Source organism: Pimephales promelas, chromosome 14 (genome assembly GCF_988280905.1).
Source record: "Pimephales promelas chromosome 14, fPimPro1.hap1.1, whole genome shotgun sequence".
Classification (NCBI taxonomy): domain Eukaryota; kingdom Metazoa; phylum Chordata; class Actinopteri; order Cypriniformes; family Leuciscidae; genus Pimephales; species Pimephales promelas.
In genome coordinates, this window is record NC_142782.1 from 29,677,101 (window position 1) to 29,697,215 (window position 20,115).

The 20,115-nt window shown below is 36.3% G+C and overlaps 1 protein-coding gene across 7 annotated transcripts in view; it reads right to left on the reverse strand.

Annotated features, from left to right (window-relative positions):
• tjp2b (tight junction protein 2b (zona occludens 2)) overlaps nucleotides 1-20,115 on the reverse strand; it is a 64,491-nt gene that overhangs the window by 31,056 nt on the left and 13,320 nt on the right. For 2 of the 7 annotated variants that reach the window (XM_039664986.2, XM_039664996.2), the window contains exons 2-3: nucleotides 2,759-2,812; nucleotides 125-249 (exon numbers count right to left, since the gene is read on the reverse strand). In XM_039664986.2, coding sequence (XP_039520920.2) covers nucleotides 125-249; nucleotides 2,759-2,812 — 179 coding nt within the window. Of the gene's footprint in view, nucleotides 1-124; nucleotides 250-2,758; nucleotides 2,813-3,935; nucleotides 4,110-10,929; nucleotides 11,041-20,115 lie in introns of those variants that run through there. The other 5 variants (XM_089119812.1, XM_089119811.1, XM_089119815.1 and 2 more) reach the window with 5 other exon arrangements.

The window sequence follows — 20,115 nt, forward strand, 5'->3', positions numbered from 1 at the left end:
AGAGTCAATTTTAATTTCATGTCATGTGAAAACTCGATACTTATTAACCGGCCTATGTTGGTGTAAAATAATGGTTTACCAATACGCTCAACGCATATGCATTAGTAAGGCGAGTGAAGCGTACAAGAGCAGTCCATCGGCTGGTCCTCCTGGCAGCACGTCCGACACGATGATGGACGTCTCTCCGCTCTCCACGTTTGGATTGTCCCGGCCGCCGGACACAGCAATTCCAAAGCCCATTTTAGAGTCCTGCAAAAGAAAGAGAGAGAAATCACTTTCAGTGTGAAAGTAGCACTAATGCATTTCCATAGTCATACATCACAGCTAGCCTGCCCAAAGCAGTACTGTTTAATATTGCTTCTTAGAAGCATGCAAACGGCCAGCGGTGTTACACACTCACGTCCGTGCGCTCTTAAAATAAATCTCTCAAAAACGTTGACTGCGTGCCACCACAGTGCGGTTTTGCAGAAAGCCATTGCACGCTAAAGCTAATGGAGACGTGGTTCCACCTCATTGCTTAGCCAAATAACAACCTGCTGTACCTGCCTCAGAGGAGCGCTGAATAAACAGTCTAATGAGTGGGTATCGCTGGCTTGATCTGGCAATCTGCTCCAAATATATTCAGGCCCAATTAAAGCTGGAGATAAAACCTGACAGCAACGAGTGAAACCGAGTGAGGCTGACAATGGCACAGACTAACACTAGGGTAGGCGGTAACCAAAAGCTTGTATAATATTACAGCTGGCATTAGTAAATGTATACCAAAATAATGAAATAGACCGGGCTCCCAAGTTGAGAAATTTATGAGGACATTAAAAACCCTTTAGGGGCACAATTGAACAAACAATGCATTTTCCTTAAAGGGATACAAGGAGACATTTATAAGGAAAATTATTTATTTCATTAGAATAAGATTCGAACTGTATTTAGTAATTATGTAATCATTTATTGGCCTACGTCAAACTGTGTGTGTGTGTAATATATATATATATATATATATATAGACACAAATATATATATTTATTTATTTATATTATATATATATATATATATATATATATATATATATATAAAAACACACAGTTCAATCTGTGTATGTGCATGTATATATATATATATATATATATATATAAATAAAATAAAACTTCTTTTAAGTAAACAGATTATTGTGCCACAAAAAAATTGCTAAATTTAAGTTGAATTAATTGTCAGATACAGTTTATAATAATAACCAGGAAATTATCAATAATAACCAGGGAATAAACTTATGAAAAATGTGGCCTTATTTTAATGTGTCTATGCTTTACTATTGCCGGCTGCTTATTCAAAAAAGATAAAATATGCACTCTTACAGCCATCTACAGCATATTACATGAACACCATAAAGTAAACATTGTAATTCATCATAAGCATGCTATTAGCATAAATGTGCAGTATTCACTGACTGGGAGCTGTAGAGCGTGGAACGGCGCCGCATTGCATTGCACCTTATTTAATAAATCACATTAGGCTGTAATGCGATTCCTGTTTTTCCATCCCCAAATTAAGACCTCTTAAAAATAATCAATACGTTACTTCAACCATTTAAGATATTTAAGGCTTTTTGTGACTTTAAATTGAATAAAACCGAGGAACCGGAGGGACTTTAAAAAAAAAAAAAAAACACACATGTGCTCCTAAATACATTTCACACACTTTTTAGTCGCAAATGCGAGTGAATCTCTCACACTGTCAAGTCCTTATTGATAATGATACGCCATATAAACTTGTCCTCATTCTAAGTCTGTTTTTTTTTTTAAACTTCCAAAACTTATATCTTCCCTTTTATGTTTGCGATAAGACAAGACAATTCTTATCTGAACTCAGGGATCTGACATGTCAAAGAGCCGAGATGCTTTCCCAGGATGAGTCTGATATGAGATGGTGGTGATAATGTCAGTGTGTGTTTGGATAGTGTGTGAACCCTTGCGATCTGTCACGCGGGAGATAAAAGATGCGCGTCCTGTTGTGCATGATGTTGGAGGAAAGAGGAATGGGAGGAAGGAAAGACAAGATGGGAAGAGAGAGGGGGAGGGGTAACTTCATCTGACAGGCTGAAGCACTTCTACAAGGAGAACACAAGCACAAAGTGTTTTGATGCTAATAAGTGCTTAGTAACAATGTCCATGTTTACTGTACATGCATATGACAATTGTGTCTCATGCAAACACCTTATTTGGGATATCTACTGTTCATTTATACATGCATGTGTCCATGTGGATATAATTATGAAGGGAACAAGAAACGGATCACACTGTTCATTTACTAAAATGAATTGCAATAAATAAAGAGTGAGCCTCCAGTATTTTGAGTGAGCCTCTTTAGTTTTTTCGTTTCATTCGTTTGTTCGTCTTTGTTGTCGTTTTAAATGACTATACATACACTTTTGTTCTTTTTTTTATAGAAATAAATGAATACTCAAAAGTGGCATTGACACAATCATAATGTTACCAAATAGTAATACAGATAAAATAATAATCCTAAAGCTAATATTCTCCTGGACCCAGCACACTGACATCTCAGCTATTGTTATATGTTAGAGGGGCTTTGTTAAGAGGGCCATCCTCTCTCTGTGCAGCATGTGGCCTCTTTGGTTACAAACATGAAATGTGTTAACTGCCGAGCCGCTCTTCTACAACATATCTAAACGTGTGACTCTGAAACCTGCAGTGGGTGGGTTAGTTTGAGTAGGTTCATGTAAAAGAGATAAGTTTCATACCCGTTGTAGAGTCACAGTGTACTGCTCCCAAACCGTCTCCTCCATTCCTGAGCTCTGCATGGAAAAGAGAAAGAAATCACCATTAAATCACCAGTCAGGCGTCACTAATTTCAGTATGCTGTGCAGCGTGACATGTAGGGTTGAGTGTCCTATACACAAATTGGTTCTAAATGAAGTGTCCTGAACTAATTATTTAATTACTACATGGATGCACACATAATATTGAAGGAATATTCCAGGTCAAGTACAACTCACTGTAAAGCATGACAGTATCTGTGGCAATTACTTTGGACACACATAATTAGCAGTTCCTCCTCCCCATCTCAAAAATCATTTTTTTTCTTTCACTGATTTGTAAAAACTGAGGGAGAAGTCAAAATTACTGTACTTTATGTAATTTTCTTTAATCAACAGCATGCCACAGATTCTATCTGTACAGTTTAAAGGTGAAGTGTACACATTTTTTTAATGTTCTTCTTTCCCAGTTTCATGTAACCACAAAATACTGATATTTATTTAATCATCCCTGCCTGTCCAGTTTGGGCCAGTAACAGCGAACAGAAAAAGTGTTTGAAAAGTGTTATTTATTTTATTTAAGTGGTTGGGATCAGTACGTTTTTTTTTTTTAAATCAATTTTTTAAGTAAATATTATTCAGCAAGGATGCATTAAATTGATAAAAAGTGACAGTAAAAACATTTAAAATGTCACAAATGGAATCTATTTCATATAAATGCTGTACTTTCAAACTTTCAATTCATCAAAGAATCCTGATATAAAATACATCACAGTTTCCACAAAAATATTAGACAAAAACTCTTTAACAACATTAATAATAATAATTAGCACCAAAATTAGGACCAAATTAGCATATTAGAATGATTTCTGAAGGATCATGTGCCACTGAAGAGTGGAGTAGACAATTCAGCTTTACCAAGTACATTTTATTAAAACAGAAAACAATTATTTTAAATTTTGGTAATAATATTTCACCACATTACTGTCTTTTTTAAATCGACCCCAAACAGATAAAACATTTTTTACCTGCCCCACATAACACACTTCACTGGTTACATTGTAAATAACCCAGAATATTCCTTAAAATGACATTATGAAAATGAATATTAGTTCAAAAATTGACAAATGAAGAGCCCTCTCCAGCTATATAGTATCTACACAGAAATACCTGTGAACACCCCATTATTTGGTACGACCCGATACATCACTGCGTCAAAATGAGGGTCTACCACATACGGCAGGAGAGTGTGTATGAAGGATGGGCCTGTCATTTCCACAGCTCACTTAGGCGAAAGCATCATTTATCTGTTTCTAAGAATTATTACATATGTGGACTGAATCCACGTTAACTCACAGATCTATGTAAGCCGATGTCCATAAACACACTGCGAATGACACCAGGGTCTGTATATGTCTTTTTGACAAACTCACACACACACACACACACAGCTCAAGGGTGTGTTTGTTCCAATGAACAGACAAACATTCTCAATATTGATGATTAACTGGAAAGCGGCCACAGTACAACCCAACCTCAACTAAACCGTGACGACACAAGGTTAAACCACGGTGACTTTGACAGTAGGTCCGGTTAAAGCTTCTTAAAATAGTCGGCTTTAATTAATTAAGAAATCTGTTTGGACTAAAACAATATCCTAATCTACACCCGATTCAACTCAAATTAAACGTCTCCCCCTTCCACGTCCATCCATGTCTTCCAAATAAAAATAAATACACACGCTTTTTACAATACACAGAGTTTCAACGCAGCTTCACAGAAATTCATGACGTGACAATTTAAACAATCACGCAGCTGACATTTGCTATATAATATATTGCATTATGCGAGTATACTGTACGCAGGTAAAGTATATATCCAATTTTTCGACAATTTGAGGTTTGCTATATATAGACCATTTCACAAGATGTAAACAACACTGGTCCAGAAGCACTTCCTGTTTCAGTTTGTAACCGTTTTCTTTATTTCACATGTAAAGAAAACATCTTAAAGATGTTTGTTTAACTTTTTGATTCAGTTTTAAATGTTCTCTTGGTTGTATTTTATCCCAGCTTTTATGTAGTGTTAAAAAACTGAAACAGGAAGTGCTTCTGGACCAGTGTTGTTTACATCTTGTGAAATGGTCTATACAGTACTGCTTAACATGAGTGTACTGTGTGTGTCAACGGTAAGGTTGAATAAATGGATATACTTATAGTAGTTGTACAATTTGTTATTAATTTGTTAATTAATTCAAGTTATCAATGTTTTATCTGGTGAAAAAGTTCCTTTAAAAGAACCATGGGCTGGCCAATCACAGCACAGATAACGTATGACATCACTCTGATCAAGTCTATTCAAGTCACAACCTTTATTTATATAGTGCTTTATACAATACATATTTCAAAGCAGCTTAACGGTGATAACAGGAAAATGATTTAATGATGCGGACAGTTCATTTCGGCCGTACAGCAGCTCTAGGAAGAAAATAGTCTCATTATTCAGCTAAAGTCAGTTCAGTTCAGTGTTGATTCAGTTCCGTTGCAAAGATCATTAATTATTAAATTAGTTCATTTCCTCTATAAAGCAGCTCTGCAGAAAACAGTGATGTCATCGTCCAGCTCAATTCGTGTCAGTTCAGTCAAATCGATAATATTGTTGAATATTAAGTGTCCTCCTAAGGACAAAATGGTTGATGAGCAACACACGCATACGTTTTAGTTTTCACTTTCTGCACTTCCCTTAAGCTTTTCCATACAAACACACACTTCCCCTCGTTCCCAGCCGTCCCCGTTAGCGTGCGGCTCTGATTGTAGTTTTCTGCCTGCGGATATCTGCCCTCAGACTACTAGAGAAGCGTACAATTAGTGTGGACATGTGCATTTGTTGGGCTCTACACAAGCACTCGGATAGTGCGCTATGCAGCAAATAAAACTAATCCACAGAGATAAAGTAAATAGCGGGCCTGATGCTGATAAGCTAAGACAGCTCTTCTCTCCTCCTGCACTGGGCTGCTTTCTGTGGGTGGCTAGTGGAGATATTGTTCATAAGACGGTGATGAGAAAGACAGATAGCGAGGGAGCTAAAGATGCTGCATCATTTGAAGGCAGTTCAAGCTGCTTTTACAAAGCACTCACCTTCTTTTTCTGGAAAATGATGGACAGTTTCATAGCAAAGAGGAAAATTACGAAGCTGCTCGCTTCATAAATCAAAGACAGGCCCCACAAAGGCTTTGCAAACGTTAAACTCATCATAACGAGTCGAGCATTTTCCCGTAATCTAGTTTGTCCGACCAAGTTAATGAACAAAAATGCATTTATGAATACGTAAACATCATTAAAGTAGCAGTTCGCCCCAAATATGAAAATTCACCCTCGTGTTGTTCTAAATGTGGCTAACATCTGCATCAATTTTGATGTCAGCAACAAGAAATTAGCCTTAGGATGATCTCCGCCGACGTCAAAGCCTATCTGAACTCACTTGAATACGATTTGAGAGCTGCGGAGATGGGGAGTGTTTTCAGCCAATAAAAATGTCTGTTAATTTGGTCATATTCGGCTATTGTTTGGTTTCAGAGGAGTTATTTGGAGGAATTTAAAATCACCTAGGCTACTATTATGACATTTATAAAGTCATTGCTGGACAGGACCCATCCTTATTAGAGTGCTGCAAGTATGATGTATTTTTGCGGGCCAATCATGAAAATTAGCATTTTAGCACTTCCAGTTTCATCTTCCAGAGGTCAGTAGGTTTTTTTGAATGGGTTTTTGGTTCAATGCATGAAATACGGTCTGTAGCGCAAGCACAAGATATTTTCACGTAAAAAACATCAGTAATACCACCTAGTCATGTTTCTAAACATGTATTTGTCTTGAAAAGGGTGGCTGCTATAAAATGGCTAAATGTGACTAGAGGTTGTTGGGGGCATTAAACTCAAACAGGAAACTCTAATAACTCTGAGTATTTCTAACTCAAACTTTCGGGGGAAAAAAATGTTTTAAATAAAGGCTGAAAGAGTGGTTTAGCTTAATGGTGGTGACGCTTCAGGCATTGTTCATTTAAGATTTTCCTTCAGGCGATTGTATTTAGGCTTCAAAATTCATAAAAGTTGTGCTGATTTGTCAAGATTACACCTGATGAACAAAAAGTGTGAGAATCATGAACACTTTTTATCACAGAGCTTATTTTCAGAAATAACCCAAAAGCCAATGGAAAAATACTATTGGGTTTTTGTCGAGGGAACCAGGGTGAAGCAAACTTAAAGGTTGGCCTACAAAATGACATCACTGCAGTACTGTGCTGCATTAAAAAGAGCGATTAGTATATCCTGTAAAACAATACACTTCTACAAAAGGTTTAGGATGATATGATGGTCCTTTAAAGATTCGTATACCTGGGTTTCTGTCTAAAGCTCCTAAAACACATGTTCCAGATATGTTGACCCTTGGTTCTCGTGCTGCTGACACAGGTTCAAGTATGATCCCTCTCTTCAAATGAATAAAATAACATACCATAATCTCCATCTGACCAATGAAGCAAATCCAAGCCCAAAAATATAAACCTTTAAATCCTGACTGCTATACTTGAGACATCTCCACAGGAAGCTGTTATCCATCTCTCCTGAGAACTAACCTAAAAAAATTTAGTAAACCCCTCACAACAAGGTCAAGACTCTCCTCTCTCTCCAGCTCAGCTCAATCTCAGAGGGACGGGACCCCGTCAGCAGCCCGTGAGGAGGACCCTGCTGTTCCCAATAAGCTGAAATGCGTCCAGTCGACAGGACCATCAGCGTGACGCCGTCCACAACACACAGACCCGGGTGAGCAGGGACGCTGGGACAGCATGTAAACCCAACCTGCAGATCGTAGCCAGTAACGCTAACATGTCTGAACAGCCTGTCCACACGAGCAGATACAACAGGTTAGATGTTGACAAAGAGGGACACACACATACACACACACACTACACACACATACCCACTAGAGCAGTAAATCGACCGCCACACTTGTCAACAGAACAACTGAGCAAAAAAATCCTTCATGATAGGAAAGTCCTAATTGATATTTATTTGCGGTCAACCAATATAGGGTTTTTTAATGGCCGATGCTGGTATCTAGAAAGCAGGGTGGTCAATTACGATTACAATTATAAAACTGTAAAATCAGACAGAGTTACTTCACACAATATTCACTGAAAATGGTTCTTATCTATTTACGAGGCTATTTTTAGGTTTTTGATACAAGAATGAACAAACACGTCTGTGTATGAGCCAATGCGACATCAGGCCGGTAATATCAAATTGGCTCATTAATTGGTCAAAACAATATATATGTCTATCAATAATTCTTTGGGCTGCCCCCTAAAAGTCGACGAGAAGAGAACTGGTCGACTAAATTTGAACCTCCACAGGAATTGGTGAAGTCACGCATGCGGTAATATGTTGGGCAGAAGAGGGTTGACGTGTGACCTCAAAGATGACTAATTTTAAAAATTTTCAAGTAGCTAACGTAATTCCACTTTACATGGCCAGTGGCCACTCGCTCTAACATTAACGTGAACCTAGATGAATGTGTTCAACTTAAAATCCACCTGAGTGCATCTTCTCAAAAGCTGGACTCGTTGTGAGCAAGACACAGAGTGTCTAGGGCTGTCAAACGATTATTCACGATTAATCGCATTCAAAATAAAAGTTTATGTTTACATAATATATGTGGGTGCGCTGTGGATAATTATTTTGTATATATATATATATATATATAAATACACAAATGCATGTGTTTAAGAAAAAAATATGTAATATAAATTGTATATAAATCTATGAACAGTATATAAATGAAAATATTTCTAAAATATATACAAGCATGTGTGTGTGTGTATTTATATATATATATATATATATATATATATAAAATAATTATACACATTGCACCCACATATATTATGTAAAGACTTTTATTTTGGATGCGCTTAATCGCGATTAATCGTTTGACAGCCCTACTTGTGTCTTTCTCATAATATGAGAAGACTGAGATCAGAGTGATGGTGAGTCAGGTATAGGCTAATTGTCCATATTCTTGTAGTGTTTCATTTATTTATTCATTTTTTATAATGTATATTTCTTTGTGTTCGGACCTCTGAAAAAACAGATATTTCTTAAAATGTTAAGACTACTTGTCCATCGACTAATGGCTTAAATTAACTAATAGTCGACTAAAAAAAATCGTTAGTTGGAGGCAGCCTGACTAATTTTGATGTGTTTTAGCTGCATAGGATGGTGAACAATATAAAAAGACCAACAAGTTCACAAAACATCACAATGCCAATGCACAAAAAATAATATACATGCAAATTTACACATTCTCTGAAATGGCTTAAAATGTTCCTCAGAGTAGATTAAGATTAAATTTGCTTAATGTACCCAACACATCTATTTAAAAATAATCAAGGTATGTTTTCTAAACCAAATGAACACAAAACCAATATAACATATACATAGTAATAAACAGCATTCATATTTACATATATTTAAAACATGTAGCCCTCAAACCGTATTCACTTTATAGCCCTTAATCCTGTAATTGTGGACAAATGTGGTGTGATCCTAATTTTTATTTATTATAAATGTTATATCACTGTCTTCGATAAAGTTTTGTCTATCCATTTATGGTGGGTTCTTTTTATTTTGGGGTATTTTTGAATTTATTTACTTCAAAAAGTACCATATTTTTTAATGTAAATTATGCTTATTTTATGTTTTATTTTTTAAATTTGTTTAACTACATTAAAATATCATTCCAATAAGTTCTTCGAGCTAAAACCTAAAGATGAATTGACTTTGCTGTCACCTGGTGTCTTATTTTGACTTATTTTAGAATGCTCTAAATTACAGTTTTTCTGTAATTTCTATGGGTGCTATGGGTAAGATTAAGGAGTTTTTTTCACCCACTTAACATTGTAGAATTAAGTAAAAAAAAAAAAGATGTGTTCAGGAGGCAAATTTAGGATCAAACTTAGGACTCAGACCAAGGGAAGTATTTTAAAAAAATAAATCAAAACTATTTTACCCACATTTGTCCAGAATAAGGTTTTAGGGTTAAATATATGAAGAAGAAAAAAATGCCACAAGGCGACTTAATTAATGATTGAAGTTAAGTTTTGGACAGACTCACAAATATTAAAATCTTAAAAACTATCCTTCCCAATTTTTTGCTCATTTATTTTAAGAGATTAAAACATCTCTGTCTTAACTCTCTCATACTTGCGAGTTTTGAGACAAGATGGATTGTGAAACTAGTCTAATGACATTAGTAAACCTGATAAAAAGCACATTTAAATTATTGCAATATTCATAAACTCGCTTAACTTAAATTGTGAATATTCAATACACCACCCAGCCCAAATGCAGGCACACATCAATTCACACACGCTAATTTGCCAGTCACTCTAAAAATACGCCTCACACCTGAGGGATACTGAGACCCAAACACCTGCTCCCCTCTGCATCTCACGGTAATGACCGAAGCACAAATCCCAGACAGCGTAAGAGTTTAAACAGCACGGCAGATGGATCAACAGAGGCAGTGCAGCCGCTGCCAGCAAAAGCTACGCTATGCGACAGGAGCCAGTGAAGTCCACTCCATACACACACACACACCTACACCTGCACCTGCATTACCGGCTCATTATTGCACACACGCACAGCAAGTAACGATGCTTCGTTATGTTGCAATTAAACATTAAATCTCGGGTTTGCGTTCCACTCGCTTCACAATCATCATCATTCATCGCAAAGTTTTATTTGAAAAGTACAACATCAGATTAAAGCACAGCACCCGAACTTTAAGCACAAACCCAAACGCTACGCTAACATACACCACCAAACATCACGATATGCATGACAAAAACTTTGCACAATCACAAAACACGCCCACTAACGCGATACAAACCACTCTGTACAAAGCTCTCTACTGCGGGATCTAGGAAAGGGAGGCAGAAACACGACAATCCTCGCGATGGAAGGGTTTATCCCTGGAGGATCAAGCCACCGCAAGCGCCTTTTTCCCCATCCCCACCAGCAGTTTGAGCAGGCATGACGCATGCCTGGGTGAGAAGAGGATGATGAAGCTGTTCCTTAGCTCCTTGGACTCCCCCCGCACCTCGATTCGCGCCCCTCCGCGCCGCCTCCATCTCTGGGCTCTCTGCAGGCGCACGCAGCAACCAAAGGGGAGCCAGTTCACACTCATCTCTCCCCATGGCCACCCGACCTCCAATCTAATTAAGCTCTGAGGCGGAGAAGATTAGGCACCCGGAGAGAGAGGGAGAGGGAGAGAGAGGGACTATAAATAAGACTCACAGAGCCACGGCGAGTCCTGAACGACTGCACAGCGCGTGCCCACTTTCGGCACAGCACCGTTTTCATGTCTGCGCTCTCTCTTTCTCTCTCTCTCTCTCTCTCTCTCTACAATTCTGCCAGCTCCTCTTCTTATGTAATCCTAATACACAACCGGCCTACATTTACACACACACACAGAGATCAATACCTACATATTTACGTGTGTACAGATGGAGTGTATACAATATTAGCGTATACACACACACACACCTAAGAATTCCTAAGAGACTGCAGCGATCCACAGGACAACGGCGTTCACTTTAATATCTCAACATTGCGCAATGTTGAGGAAACTTTGCAAAAAATTGTTACAATATGCTTTAGCAGAGCATCTTCTACTTGTATTTGCATTCTTAGTAAGTGTTTATGCTATTTATGTATTAGTGATGACAATTATTATGTAAGTATTAAGTATTATTAGATAATATATAAATGATATAAATATTTCTTCTACTCCAATTCCTTGTTAAAATATAAACATTTTAAAAGTGGCTGTAATAGAAACTTGTTTACATGACGGATTATATTTAACATGCATTAAACAATAAAAGACAACAGGTTAAGTAAAAAATAAAATAAAATGAATATTTATGTAATATAGTGCATGTATTTAGCAAAATGCTCCTCCTCTTCAGATTTGAAAGTCCAGGCTAAGTTTCATATCAAAAGTAACAAAGCACAAATCGTATTGCAATTATTAGGGAGCCGCGATATAAATAACGTTTATTGAAGTTTTGTTTATGTATCTCCAGAGAACAGCATAGACTAAAAGTGAAAACAGAACTGAAGATTCATTTTTGGACGAATATTTTGGGTTGCCGAATTTGTCGGCGCATTACTACTATTTATTATGTCTTAAAACAATTAATGGCTTTTAGATCAGGATAACATGGGATACAAACCCGAAACCACCACCAAATTTATGTAAAACTATTGATTATTCCTTCTTACGCCATGATACATTTCAGGAAGAACGTTCAGCTGTGAGATTGAGCACTTCCTCGGTTACTGATTGAAACATCTGATTGGAGACCAAAACAAGAGCGTCTAAATGAGGAAATGGTGGTAAGAAACTCCATCTGATCTGACCTCATCCACTTCCCAGCATTACCTTGATGAAGCAGGCTTGATGTCACACAAATCCAACAGAAATTAACTTCGACAGCTGGGTTTGTAAACATAATTTGTTCGAGTAACACATCATGCTGGGAATTCCAGGTAAGACAAGAAGAGATCAGGGGGTCATGAACCAGGCAGGCATAACATGGTCTCTGTTAGCGGAAAGAAGATTAGAGGATTTTACGGCCACTAACAGTCTCTGTACATACTAGCGTAGCACCTAAGGATGATAATGACCCGCTGATATGACTAGCAGCTAATACACGCACTCTAACATGCTTGACCTGGACATGAAGATGTTAAATCAGAAGAGCGCACACATATGTGCAGTACTGCTGTATGGGGTGTTAGTGAGGCCAGTAGGGGGCGCTCACCCCTGTGGTCTGTGTGGGTCCTAACGCCCCATACTGTCAAAAAGCACCGTCAATCGGATAAGACGTTAAACCGAGGTCCTGACTCTCTGTCGTCATTACAAATCCCAGAATGTCAATTTGGCATCCTGTCCAAATTTGCCCAAATCTGTCCATCATGGCCTCCTAATCATCCTCATAGTATATAATGACTGGCTTCATCACTCGGTCTCCTCTCCACCAGTAAGCTGGTGTGTGGTGGGAGTTCTGGCACAATATGGCTGCCGTCGCATCATCTAGGTGGATCATGATGCACATTGGTGGTGGTTGAGGAGATTCTTACTTTTATACGTAAAGTGCTTTGAGTGCAGAGAAAAGCGCTATATATATATGTAAATAATTATCATTACTATTTAAATATTCAGGCCAAGACATCGTTTAATGATTACGGATTATGAATTTACATGTGACTTTAAAATGATATAAATGTTGTGAACATATTATGATGCATGCACATTACCTCTCGAAGATTTGGGGTTGGTAAGATTTTATGTTTCTGAATGTCTACTTTGATTTCTCACAAAGGCTGCATTTATTTGAATAAAAATAGAGTAAACATTAATATTGTGAAATATTATTACAATTTAAAATAACAGAAAAATCTTTTTCTTATAACACAAAGCTGAATTTTTAATTGCTCAAATTGCTGCTCAGGAAACATTTATTATTATCAATGTTGAAAACAGTTGATCCGCTTATTTTTGTGTGGAAACCGTGATAATTGTTTTTTTAGGATACTTTGATGAATGTAAAGTTCAAAAGAACAGTATTTTATTGAAATGGAAATCTTTTGTAACATTATAAATGTATTTACTGTCACTTTTGATCAATTTAATGCATCCTTGCGAAATTATCCTTGCCCCGATCATATATATTTAATTTCACATATAATTCAATTTGATGATTTTGAAAAAATTTATCAATTTATAGTTTATCAAATAAACTATAAAAATAATTTTAACTATTAAATAGTTAAATAGTTTATCAAATAAACTATTTAAAATAGTTTATCAATTTCAATATTCATAGTAAACTTTATATGTATGTAACTTGCACATTGTTTTCATAAGAACACTGGGCCAGATGTGAAATATCTGATTAACTTAAAGGGATACTCCACTTTTTTTGAAATAGGCTCATTTTACCACTCCCCCCAGAGTTTAAGAATTGGGTTTTACCGTTTTCAAATCCATTCAGCCGATTTTTTTGAAATTTAGAAGAATATCAATAACCAGACAGTTTCTGGTCTCATTGACATCCATAGTATATATTTTTTCCTACTATGGAAGTCAGTGAGACCAGAAACTGTCTGGTTACTGATTTTCTTCTAAATATCAGAAAATCGGCTGAATACATTTGAAAACGGTAAAACTCAACTGTTTAACTCTGGGGGAGTGGTAAAATGAGCCTATTTCCAAAAAAGGTGGAGTATCCCTTTAAGGAATAATCAACGATGATCAGATTAGTTGCTAGTGGACGCCTTACTACATTTACATTTGTGCATCTGGCAGACACTTTGATTTTAAAGCACTATAACACTAAACACTATGTCTTCATTTATGAATCAAACCCATAACCTTAATGTTGCTAGCACCACAAAAATGTGGTTATTTGTTTTACAATAACAGCAACAATGTGTCAAGCTGCTCTATGACAAACATGATACAAGTGGTTCTTTTGTATCATCAGTACTGACACTTACACAGACACTAATTTAACATGTGACCAAAAAGCAAAAAGGCATTGACATCATTCCTATGACATCATTCCTATGACAAAACAACGACTCTCCAACACAGGAGACTTACTGGAGCACAGTCACTCTTTTCTCAGAACACTGGGGTGTAAAAATAGAGCGAGCGCTCACACTTCCAGAGAAAGCAGCACAGGCACAGACATCCACAAACTGATGCTCTTTGTTTGTTCAACTGGACAGGCAGTCCTCCAAAATAAAGCACTAACTGTCCCAGAGAACAACTCCAACAATGGATGGAAAAAGAGTCTTTGTAATCTAGTTTCTTTCTTGGACAACCTACTCTGGGGAGTGACACTGAAAGATGCAATACAGAAATCATACAGTTCGACTTCGGGAACAATTTATACTTGTGTGAAAAGAAATACTTACAGGAGACACACCAAATATTAAATATGGTTTGTTAGTACAAGTCAAAATCAAAACTGACAAATCGTATTTTTTATGGAATATTGCAGTATTTACTCTATATGATTTGTTCATCTTTTTTTATTCATGTGCCCACATAATCTTTCATCAAAATAACTTCCCTCTTCTCTTTTTTCTGCATGAGGGCAGGACCGTCACTGGAGAGATCAGAGCAAAAGCAAACATCATTTATTTTTGTTAGAGAAGTGGTTTCACTCAGATTAATGTAAGAAAGGGGAAGAAAAGGCTAACTCAACTTCCATTTCATGCAGACTAGAAAAAGTCATGTGAAGAGTTCAGATGCAAAAGCCTCTAAGTGCCATTTGAAATTTTCTTCTAGAATGATCATTTTTATCAAGCTTGTATATTTAAGTTCAGTGATTTCACTTAAATGGCAATGATAATTACCTATTAATTGCTATTTAAGTGAAATTACTGAACTTAAATATACAAGTTTGATAAAAATCATCATTAAAGAAGAAAACTTCAAATGGCATTTAGAGGCTTTTGCATCTGTACAGATATCAGCCTGTTTTCAACAAGAAAAAAAAGGAAGATGGGTTTGATTTTATCATCTCAGTCTTAAAATAATTTAAGAGTTGACAAAAAAAAATAATATTATTATTTTTTTGTTTCCCTGAAATATTACTAAACACACACAGACACACTCACACAAATACATATACTATTTTAGTTATAAACGCAACTCTCACACGCAACTAATTACTGATAAACTGCATGCTCCTATTTCTGTGTTGTTAAGTTATGGATATTTTTAGCAAACAGTTTACGTTATACATTCAATTTAACATTATTAAAGATGGCAAACGTATCATAAAACTGAACTCTTTCCACGTCAGCATTTTTAGAAAAAGTTGCCAGCAGTGCCAGCATTTTTCATCATTTTCACAAATGTTTCGTGGCCCCCATGACATATTGTTGTATGAATATCTGAACATGCAATATATCAAAAGAAAGAACAGAACCTCTGCTTATATATATATATATATATATATATATAAAGATTATTCTAGCTTCATGCATTATTTTTTTAGTCAACACTTTAATGTGGGTAAGCTTCATAAAAAAGCAACATATTTAGCAAAAAGCTACGTAAATTGTGTTTGTCACTACATCTAGATCGGATTCAGATTGATGATCAAAACACAGATGGAGTAGACCGAGACCATCAACAACCCCAAAGTTTGACAGTCCTAAGGTTTGTCCTGGGTCGACATTTCATTCAGTAAACATTTGATTTATATGCTGTTTAATAGTGATGATCATCACTTTAATTTACATATGTATCTGCTTTACATATCTACCACTTGTTTCTGCTTCTTTTCACCAGTGTTTCGATCTGGAAATTCAGTAGTCTTATAGAAGATGTGTCATTGCGTGTTTTCAAGCCAAAAATCTGTCAATGGTGGGCAAAGAGTTAAGCACATTATGTTCTTCGTCCATGCAATGAATACAAGTCCCTGAACGAGCTCGTTTTATAGAGTATTTAATTCAACTGCACAGTGATCAGGTAATGTTCATGGTATGATGGTTAGAATTTGGGTTACGGTTAACATTTAAAATCTTTCAGAACTAGAAATGTATCTTCATATTTATAGGTAAAGCTTCATATTATGAGTTGACTTCTTTCTTTGACCCCCCACAACATCTTGTTTAGATGTCCTTTCGACACACACACACACACACACACACACACACACACACACACACACACACACACACACACACACACACACACACACACACACACACACACACACACACACACCTTTCTGCATGTACCATGACTTCTAACAAGCTCAGAGAAATAACCTGCGTTCCTCAGTGAATTCAGAGCGCTTCGGCTCGAGCTGTGAGCGGACTATTAGCACATGATTAAGAGTCTCCTTGAAATTCACTGTCACTTTCCATATGGTCCCTCCTATAATAAAACATTCCCCCCTTCCTGAACATGTTTCCTTAAATAAAAGACAATTCCTATTTTAGAACCTAACAGCCCATAATGAATTACTTTACAATTAATGCTTAAACCAGTGTGATAAATCTAACAGCATTAATCTAGAGGAAAAGACCAGCAAGTATAAAATCATACACTACCGGTCAAAAGTTTGGAATTTAATAAAGACATTTAACAAAAGATGTTCAAATAAATGCTGTTATTTTGAACTTTCAATTCTATTAAAGAATCCTGAAAAAAAATATCCCACTGTTTTACACAAAATATTAAGCAAAAAAAAGTTTTCTGAGAAAATCACACTGAAGTAGGGATGCACGATATATCGGCCAGCATATCGGTATCGGCCGATATATGTTCATTTTTAATGTTATCGTTATCGGCCTGGTAAGAAAATGTGGCCGATATAATAAAACCGATAAATAATGTATTATTCCCTTCAGCTGAGACACTTGTTGAAAACTGTTTATGTTTTTGAATTTCTTGAAATATGATTGAAATCTCTTCAAAAAATGAAAATCTGGTTCGGGACAACATGTGCAACGCAAATCTGTCATAACGGCTATACAACACTATAATGAGAACATCATTATAATTGTGCGCTCGGGACGTGGATTTAATTGTGAGACTTTTGTTTTTGTAATCAGGCTCTCAAAATTAGGATTTAAGTTTATCGGCCGATATATCGGTTATCGGCTTTCAAATATAAAGAATTATCGGTATCGGCCAAAATTTTCATATCGGTGCATCCCTACACTGAAGACTGAAGTTATGATGCTGAAAATTCAACTTTGATCTCAGGAATAAATTACATTTTAAAATATACTGAAATAACAAACTCTTATATTAAATTGAAATAATATGCCATTATATTATTGTTTTATTGTATTTTTGATCAAATAAATGCCGCTTTGGTGAGCACAGACTTCAAAAAAAAGTAAAATCTTTCCAACTCCAACTTTTAAACTGTAGTGTTTGTATAGAAGCGCTTAATATCAACCTGAAATTAAAAAAAATGTGAATTACTTTTATAATGCATCATGTTCCACGCAACTTCCCTTCTATACACAAGCTATTTCCTTTCTACTTCACTTTTACTGTTTATAAAATGCCAAAAGCCTTAAAACAAATGGTAAAAAATAAGCACATTAATTATATTGCAAAGTGAGCACTGAACTGAACTCAACATCAAAAAACGATTAAGGATTGGATGAGTTGACATAAGATGAATCAGCACTGTTCTCAGAAACTAACATATTAAAACTATGCGCCTCTCCGCCAGTTCATGTCTTATTAAAAGTTGTCTCTACCACTCTAAAATATTCAACAGTTCTGTTCTGCTCAAGCGCAAAAGTCAGAAAGTATGGAAAAGTGTCAGCATTTTTACTAACGTAATCTGAGTAAAGCTTAAAAAATTGATAGAAAAACAGGCCTAATACTTTGGCATGTTCTTAAGAGACACTTCAGAAAGTCCAGATCCACAGTGACACTTCTATTAGACAATACATCAAGATCAAAGCACAGAAAAACAAGCACATTACCCGAGTCCACATCCACTTCCCGCGTCCTAAATCTGATGACCCTGTTCTGTCCCGACTCATTTAAAGCGCCGTTTCATCTTCAAAGGCAAACCAATCGAGCCGTTTCACTGAGCAGCCGACGCATTTCCCTCCATCACCAGAGCTAAACCATGCCCAACTTTTACCATCCGCTTATGAGGCTTCACTTCATCTAACTGATGATCGTGAAGAGGGTCGGCGTGCATCTCAGACGGGGAGCAGGTGGATCGGCTGGCAGGCACATTTAATCCAAAGCTTTATTTGGATGTGTGGATGGACCAGGCTCATCTGTATAACACCCTGAATTTCTTCAAGCAGCAGGAAGGGCTGAAGTTGAGGGGTGCAAGTCATAAAAACACGTCCAAGCGGCTACAGGAGACGAGACAAATTCTTCTAGCTCCAGTCCTTCCTCTAATAATACAACAGCTACCGATGCCATTCCAGCTTCCGTGTCATTACCGAAGGGATGACACCTCACTTAGCCGAGTCCACTCCTGTTATGTGAAGTAAACGATACCATGAACAGGATTCTGGCATTGGATGCTGAAACTTAATACACACACAGACTTAGTATCTCAGAATAGCTCCACTATACCCGATAATTGCATACTATGCAGCCGGAAGCATGTTAAATGGTGAGAGAGACGGTCATTGGAAAAAAAAGAGCATTTAAACTGGATAAAATAGGGCCCTATGAAATAAAATGTTCACAAATTGCATGTTAATTTTTTTTTTTTTTTTCAATTTTTGGATTAGTTTCAATGGGTAAATAAATTAAATGTTACCCATTTTTTGGGAAAAATTAAATATTACCCTTATTTTTTACTTTTTGGATTAGTTGTAATGGGTAAATTAAATGTTAGCAATCAAAAACATTTCATTATTAATAATTAAATAATTATTTGAAATCAAACAAAAAAAAACATTTAAGGGCCCTATAAAATGTCATCGGTTTTAATTTTTCTGGATTTATGATTTATTACAAATCTATTATCAATAACAGTGGTAAACAAATTAAATCCTAAACATTAACAATTTTATTAGTCTTTTAAAATGAACTTTTAACCATTGAGAAGTACATTCTACTGTACAATAATAATTCTGTCACAATTTCTACAAGTTAAACCAACTTTTATTTTGACAGGTTGTCATGATGACCTTTGGGTTTCCGTGTATATGATATGACAATATTTTTTCCCACATTAAATGTGAAATGGTCGCGAAGATTAAGTATAATTAGAAAAAATGTCCTCATATAGCAAAATGGCAGATGCAGAAAACACTATTGAATATGTTGCAGATGAAACTATTCACTGAACACGCAGACTTAATATTCTTTTTGCACTTCTCTCATATCCCAGTTTAAATAAGTGTACAGCACTACTTTGATTTATTCACTTTTGATGATATCCTGCATTTTTGTGACTGGATGCCACGATTCTGTCCACTTTTCACGCATTGCGGAAATCATAGGGCCCTAGTAAAATGTTAGTCAAAACTCTTCCTGGCTGTTTTTCAGTCATGTCCTCATGTAGCTCATCTGCATCCAGGCTAAAGCTTTAGAGCAGAAGTGTTAGAGCGAAGACTGGAAACTGGGCCGAACGCCTATCACGAGTGTGTTTGTTATCACTAGTTGCTATCCTCATGCTGTGTCCTGCAGGCTGGGTGTAGAAATGTGAAAGGCCAAAACTGAAATTTAGAAGTTTAAAAGTGTCTCATGTAATAC